Source organism: Balaenoptera ricei, chromosome 9 (assembly GCF_028023285.1).
Source record: "Balaenoptera ricei isolate mBalRic1 chromosome 9, mBalRic1.hap2, whole genome shotgun sequence".
NCBI classification, from domain to species: Eukaryota; Metazoa; Chordata; class Mammalia; order Artiodactyla; family Balaenopteridae; genus Balaenoptera; species Balaenoptera ricei.
The window spans coordinates 24922356-24930486 of NC_082647.1; the positions used below are offsets into that span (position 1 = coordinate 24922356).

At 39.0% G+C, this 8131-nt stretch overlaps 1 protein-coding gene across 2 annotated transcripts in view; it reads left to right on the top strand.

The window, feature by feature from the left end:
• The window catches only part of ZNF800 (zinc finger protein 800), a 49665-nt gene extending 41863 nt beyond the window's left edge, over window positions 1-7802 (top strand). For both annotated transcript variants that reach the window (XM_059933470.1, XM_059933471.1), the window contains exon 6: window positions 7616-7802. In XM_059933470.1, the coding sequence (XP_059789453.1) occupies window positions 7616-7802 (187 nt within the window). The remainder of the gene's footprint in view (window positions 1-7615) is intronic.
• Window positions 7803-8131: the final 329 nt, after the last annotated feature.

An 8131-nucleotide genomic window follows, 5' to 3' on the forward strand; every position in this document is an offset into this window, starting at 1 on the left:
TATTTATTTATTTATTTATTGGCTGCGGCTTGTGGGATCTCAGTTCCCCAACCAGGGATTGAACCCAGGCCACAGCAGTGAAAGCCCGGAATCCTAACCAACTAGGCCATCAGGGAACTCCCAGGACTAACCAGATTTTTTACTTTTGATACAGAATAAAAACAAAGAAGAGAAACATTATCAAGTTCACAAACATGAATTTTCTTCCCAGATTCTTTTGCTTACTATGCTGCTTTTGTAGCCTGGTGGGAACAGAGCAGGCAGAGTATAAATAATTATAATATCATGTATGTAAGTCACTGCAAAGTAAGGCTTATAGTTATTTTATTTAGCCATCTGGTATATACATTTTGTATATACCTTCTTTTGAGCCAAAATTCTGTTGAATTGTAGATGGGAACTATAGAGATGTAGTATAACCTCATTTTAAAATGGAGAAAACTGAGGTAAGTGATTGCACAAGGTCAGTGAAGAAGTCAGAAATAGAGACCAGCTATCTCTTAAAGATTATTTTAGTAGGTAATAACATGTACATGTTAACAAAATTAAACAGTACAAAGAGATGTACTGTGAAAGGTAAGTTTTCTTCCCACCCCATCTCTTGGTTTTCTCATTCTCTTCCCCAGAGTTAAGAAGTTAGTTTCCAGTTTATTGGGCTTTCGAGATCTGTTTTATGTATATATAATCATATAAATGTATATATTCCCCTTCACGCAAATGGTAGCATACTATACCGTACCTTGTTTTTTTTTTTCACTTTTTAACATTATGTCTGAAAATTGTAGAACCCAGATGTTTTTATCCCTTGGTCCATGAACTTTCCATTTTACTTGACTACCTATCATTTAGACAACCAGTTTTTGTTAATGTGAACAAAGTGTTAAATTATTCTTTGCTGCTAGCATATCGTATTGAGTACCTCATGTGCAACATAATGTGGTATTTCACATTTCTTTCAGAAAGAGAGAGATCATGGTCATGGATTTATTTTATGATAAATGGTAAAGTGAAATGTACATAATAATTATTACTACTAGTTACCAAAAATAGCTGATTGGGATATTTTCTTTAATATATGAAAAAGAAATGGCAGGTGAAATTTTCAGGGAAGTCATTTACTTTTAAACTTGTGTAAAAACTTGTATGGTATGTACAAAGCAGTTTAATATCTTAGTGCCAGTGATAAGCAGTGGTGTTATAAATATTAAACCACAAATGTTTATTTTCTAATCTCCAACCTCATATGCAAATCACAGAAAAAATTTTTCATTTGTTTCTCAAAACAGTTTTTAACTATGTGTTTTAATCTTCTTGAGATGACTCATGGTCATCTGTATAAAAATATACCCTTAATTTTGATCATTCAGGGTTTATTTTGGCTAGCTTCTCTGTCAGTGCAATTATTGCTTTATTTTTCAGAGATTAATGGGGCCTATTACAACTGCTTGATTTTAGATCTTTTGGACCAGACTATATCACAAAAGACAAATCCATTAAAAAAAAATGTGGACCATACCAAATGTCCATGATTGGAGTCATAGAGGCCAAGTACTTATATTTGAATTTTACTTTAGATAATTAGTAATCCTGCATTCTCCCTAAAGATGGCAGTACTTCTCCATGTATCATTTACTGAGTAATTCTGTTTGAAAATAGTATTAATTATAACTCCATTATTGATTGGAAAAAAGTTAATCAGACTAAAAGTATATTTTCATAATAATATCACAATAGTTAAAATTCAGTAGTAGAACAAATAAAATTGTATCCTTGAGGTTCATAGCATTAGCGCAACTTTTATGTGTGTTATCCTTGACCCTGGACACAGGGTGTTAATAGTTCTTACTGCATTCTGGCTTTGGAATTCTTGATGAGACATCATGAACTCAAGTCTTGTCAAGAATTGTGATGTCATGTTAGGACCTTGCTGTATTTATTTAGATCTCTCGCCTGTAGAGGTGTCATCAGAAAACAAAAACTGACAAAACACCCCAAACAGAAACAAAACCCTTAAGTAACTGCGTATCGTGCATATTTATCGACGTGAGAAATGTTTTAATCTTTCCTCTTTGGTAAAAGTTTATATGTCCAAGTTCTACTTGAACTTTTTCTTTTTTGCTTAGGTGACTAATTCTTTTGATAAATGAAACAATTACTTATTGGTGCCATAAAAAAAAAAACCAAAAAATAAATAAATAAAAACCACACAAATCTTCAGCCTTCTCTGCTATAAAAACTAAGCTCTAAATTCACAAGGTAGTGCTCTGGAACATGGAGAAACAACACTATATCTTGTTCCTCCATTTTCCATTATTCCCGTTTCGAATTAAATGGCTCTTCCTTGCGTGCATGGGTTTGAAATCACGTGGCATTGTAGTTTGAAGATGGTGAACAGCAAGACAGAGGGCAGGCTAGCCTCCCTGCTAGGCCTCACAAGTAACTTTCACACGGTCACTACTTTCTAAGGCTGGCCCTATTGGTTCATCTAGGGCCATTACTGGTTCACCTAGCAAGGTGACTAGGTGCTTGAGGACTGTGTCACTCTAACCAGCCTCATAGATACTGGTGTATAAATACCACAATACTAGTTTTTAAATTTGTCATGAGATGTATCAGGGACACTGGCTTCTCATGTTTATGGTTCAGTGTATTTTCTCCCAGTAGGCAAATATACTAAATTATAATGAGAAGGTTTCTTGATGAGCATTGAATCAGCTCTTAGTGACCAGTATCAGCAAGCTCTGGTAGTATGATACATTCATCTTTCCCATAGGAATATACTTGCCACTCAGACCAGATATTCATCAATTTTCAGAGAATCCTTTCTAGTAGACCAGGATGCAGACAGATGGCCAGCTTTTGCTTTCTTGATTTCTTTTCTTACAGGTACTATAGATTGTCTCCTTTAGCACATTTTTTTTTTCCCCATTAGAGTTTAATAAAATTGCACCAATGTATGTAAAACACTTAGCCCAATGCCTGGCATACAATAAATAAATGATAACTAATATTAATAAATGTAACTGGTGTTAAGTTCAGGTTACCTTGGTACTTGTAATGTGAAAGACAATCTTTTAAAGGGCCATTTCTTTAGATGACTGATCAATCTCATCTTTCACATTTTGAGTTATTTTCATTGTTTAATTCCTTATTCTTTTAACTCAATTGCATTTATCATTCATGTTGAATCCCTTTTGGCTCTGCATGATTTTGCTACCATTTTGTTGAGATTTTGATACTCTTAAAATTTAAGTTTCTTGCTCCAAAATACCCCATTCCCCACAGTTCTTCCATCTGTAATGTTAATCTGTTGGAAGAGATAATCTTCAGGTTACTGCTCAGCTCTAGGATACAGGTAATTTTATATCTTATTTGAGTAGATGATGTCGATTGTAGGCCTTTCCATCTAATCAGCTTACCTTAATTTCAAATCTGCTTAACTTCTTTCTCATAGAGTGTGAAGTTATCTTGAAAATGGTCTGAATCCTTAGACTAGCAGGTGGCCATGGAACTGGGAGGCACTGATTGAACAATCCAGGGGTAGAGGTATGATGGTGGTAAATTCAGCAGTCAGCAATGGCATTACGGATCTGGTGAACACACACTTGACAAATCAAACTTCTTGTGTGAAAATGAGTACAGAAAGGAATAACTGAGATGAGTTGATCTGTCACTTGGGCAACAATAAGCGTTGTTGTCAGCCTTCATCCATCTGGGGATGTTATTCTTTTAAGAATGGCAAAATAGGTTTAGGAAAACAGGAGAAATTGCTACAGCTCTTTCTGGTGTTTGTAAAAATACACATTATGGTGCATTTTTGAAGCTGGTGGTCTCATAACCACACTTTGAGGACAGTCATAAACAGTAAACATTGTGGGAGTTCATAAAAATGGATAGATCATTTCAGACTGCACTAATCAGGGAAAGCTAATTAGAATGGCTGAGGGTCTTGAGGGATGGGCAGTGTTTGAATACATGAGAGGAGGGAGAAGACATTTTTTGATGGATGAAATGCCAAGAACAAGAGTATAGAGGTGGGAAATAATAGTGTATGTTAGGGGAGTGGAGAGTCAAGTAGTTTGGCGCAAAGTTTCTTAAATATGGCCCATGAAAGAGAATTGAGGCAGTGTTTGTCAAATGACATCATTCATTCCCGGGTTGGAAAAAAATGGGCACCATGCCATTTCCGTTCATCATGCAGCCGGATAACACTACTGACGCCTCTCACTGCATCAAGCTTCACGTTTTCATGGGCTCTCTGGTGTCATCGACAAAGAATTTCATTTGAGGACTCTTTTTGGAAACTGGAAAGGCTGTCAATATCTTCAAAATAATATCTCTCCCTCTCTGATAATTATTCAGATGGCAGGAAAAAAATGATAGCACTCTGAGGTCAGATGTACACCTGTGATGTCAGGCATACATCGTGGTTTTCCTGCTTTGATGAGGGATAGCCACATATCATTGTGCCTCATTACTTTCCATGTCAGCAACTGTCACCACCTTTCCAAGAGGTATTGCCAAGAAATGAGAACAGAACATGATGTTTTTCTCTACTAGACAGAAAGAAACGTGCTGCCTTTCCAGAGGTCTTAATTGAACTTGAAGGCAGAGGAAAGAACGTGACTTGACTTCAACTTGAAAGCCTTAGAGGAATTTAGTGTTCTAGTACACAGGCTACCTTAACCTGACAAAGCATTCTATGAAATTCTTCTTTGGTTCTGTGTACCTTTGTGAGTCAAGGATTTCAACAATTGTTGTCATGGAGAAAAAGTTACAATTGATTATCAAAGATTATGTATGTGTTGCTATGTCAAAGTCCATATTACAATTTCAACTCAAGCCAAATCTCAGATTTACTACTAAGCAGTTAGAATTTTAAAATTTCTTTCAGTAAGTCACCATTTTTCTTTCATGAAAAATAACAATGTGAGGGAGGGATTCCTTTCTTTGTAAATATTTGTTTTTGTATATTGCTTATGTTGAAGAAATCAGTTTCTAGTGCAGTGAAATAAAGTACATGGTGTATGCATTTCTGTGCATGCTTCTGGAGGACAAAGTCCACGTCTAAGCAGAATCTCGGACTATTCTTTGATTCCCCTAAAAGGTTAAGAACTAATAATTTTGCTAGTGTGGAGACAATGGGATGCTCTGGATGAATTTGAGCAAAGGAATGACAGGAAATTAGAAAGTGCTCATTTGAAGGATATGAGAAGGAAAGCTTTGGCAGGACTGCAGCGTGATTTAGGGATTCAGGTTAGCCTTAGGGTTGGAGTTATCTGAATAATCTGAAGGTAATTTTCTAGATAGAGCTTCTCAAAGGAAGGAATCTCATGTTGTCTTTTTTTGGTTCTTAGTGTCTGAGCACAGTGCCTGAGACATAATAGGCACTCAAAAATGTTGAATTAAATTGAAATTGCTGTATGGACACGATATACCAAATGAAAGACGATAGCACCCCAAAAATGTTCTTCTGTCTTATCTGCATTTAATACTGTTATGTTAAATCATTTGGTGTAAAATAAGGGTTTTGGAGAGACACCACTTTATAAAAACCTCATGCACCTTTTTTAAAAAATTTTTATTTATTTACTTATTTATTTATGACTGTGTTGGGTCTTCGTTTCTGTGCGAGGTCTTTCTCTAGTTGCGGCAAGCGGGAGCCACTCTTCATCGGGGTGCACGGGCCTCTCACTATCGCAGCCTCTCTTGTTGTGGAGCATAGGCTCCAGACGCGCAGGCTCAGTAATTGTGGCTCACGGGCCTAGTTGCTCCGTGGCATGTGGGATCTTCCCAGACCAGGGCTCGAACCCGTGTCCGCTGCATTAGCAGGCAGATTCTCAACCACTGCGCCACCAGGGAAGCCCTCATGCACCCTTTTTGTTTCAGCAGTTGGTTAACACAAAGTTTTGGCCACTTAGGATTTGTTCTTATTGTATATTTTATTTCTGATAATTTTTTTTACTACAGGTATGTCTCTAGACATGATCATTTTATCCAGTACCTGCAGAGGGAAGGAAACTTGCAGGGTGGTATGGTTGATTAGGTCATCATCTGTTTAAGCAGCATTCCAATAAACATCTAAGCTTGGATTTACTCATCATTAAGGAAAATCAATCTGACAACTCTGAGGTCACTTTGGCTTAAAATATCATTGGAACTTATGTATTAAATAGATCTTCTATCAGTTTAATAACAAAGCCCTGAAATCCCATCCCTACGTTACATTAGTATAATTTTATTGTCATCTTACACATTTTTCTGGAACAAGGTTTAGCAAAACAGATTCCCTTGGTATTAATGAGTGCTAAAATTTAAATTTGTTATGACTGGAAGACCAAGATGTAAAGTTTAGACTCTCGTTTATTGCAGTATTTTAGTTTTGCTCCCACTAAGTTCTTTCAAGTTAAAGAGCAAATTATTGAATACATTGTGAAAACATTGGTATTATCTAAAACATTTGTTTCAAAAGTATGGTAATTTTTTTTCGGAAAACTTTGTGTTCCCAAGTCTGTGGAGATTACAAATCAAATTAGGTTCGTGAGCAGCCCAGAAAGCTTTTTTTTTTCTTCCTGAAGTAGAAAGGCTTAATAGAGTAAAATAAGGCATAACTTCACAGAAGACAGTGGTTTTGATTAACTGCATAACGTTTAAGGCATAAACTGCTCTGAAATACTGTGATTTACTCAGAACTTTTGAGGAAGATAAACTACTGTGGACCATTCATTCATTCTTAAAATCTTTTGATGTCCACCACTTTGCTACACAATATAGAATATAATTTTGAATTGGTAGAAAGTTAGAATGGGTACGTAAGAATGGACTAAAATGCCTTTTATTAAGTTACTTGAATTTTTTATTATAAAGATATGCTTATTGTATACAATTTGGGAAATATATAAATAAAGATTACCTGCAGCCTCATCACCTGAAGATAACCACTTAACATTTTGGAGTGTTTCTCTCCACTATTTTATACATGGGTGGTGTGTGTGTGTGTATACACATGTACGCACATAAAGTATGCACACATCCCACCACTACAAATGGGGATGAACCTAATTTTTTTCATTCTATCTAGTATACCTTTCCATATGAATAGTTATATCCCAGCATTATTTTAATAGCAGGTTAGTTTCAACTATAAGAGAAAGACTATAATCTTATTTTTGGATATAGGATATTCCCGGTTTCTCCTTAAATTTTTTTTTTTTCCATTTTCTTTGCCTGTTGGTTTTTGCTGTTACAGATACTGCACTGAATACCCCGTATGAAATTTTTGCATGTGTTCACAATTACTCCTTAAGGGAAAACTCTAAAACTAGAATTTCTGGGTCAATGAGTATTAAAATTTTTAAGGGTTTTGGTACATTTCCCTAAATTGCTAAAAACGTGTATAATGACACTTCAATTGGATGCTGTTTTCCTCTGATCAACACAGGTTTATCTCCTGTGTTTACGTGACAGACAACCTGTTGGGCGGAAATGGCATCGCGCCGAGTTTGGGTTGGCGGCTCCTTGATTAGCTGGGAGGCGCCGGCGCGTTCGGCCCGTTTCTAACCGGCGTGTCTTTGTCTCTCTCCCTGGGGACCGCTGCCGCCCGTGCGGGCCGAAGCCTCGGGAAGCCGTCGCCCCGCAGCGCCGCCGCCCTGCGCCCGGCCGCCCCGGGGAGCCGCTGCCCTCCCGCGGGCGCCGTCACCACGCGCCAGGCCGCCGCCAGCTGCCGCGCCAAGCTCCGCGGCGGCGCCGCCCGGGAGCGCCAGCACGCCGCCCGCGGCCTGGGGAAGCCCGCGCCCCCGTGAGCGCCGCCGCCCGGCCGCCGGCGGACGCCGCCGCGCCCGGCACAGCCCAGTACCTCAAGCCTCGCCCGTCGCGCCTCTCCTCCCCGCCGGACCCGCCGCACCCGCCGGAGCTCTCGAAGTCCACTCGGGCGTCGGCGATCTCCCTGGGGTCCTCAGCCATCGCAGACCTGCCGTCCCCCCGCGCTTTACCGAACTCTGTCCCACGCAGCCCCTCAGGCGGACCGTGTGCCTTAGGGCCGGCGGGTGGGGAGGAAGGCCTCCCTGCTAGTCGCTGCTACTTGCTGAGCAGCACTTCCTCATCCCGCCTGCCACAGTCCCGGCTTCTCGGA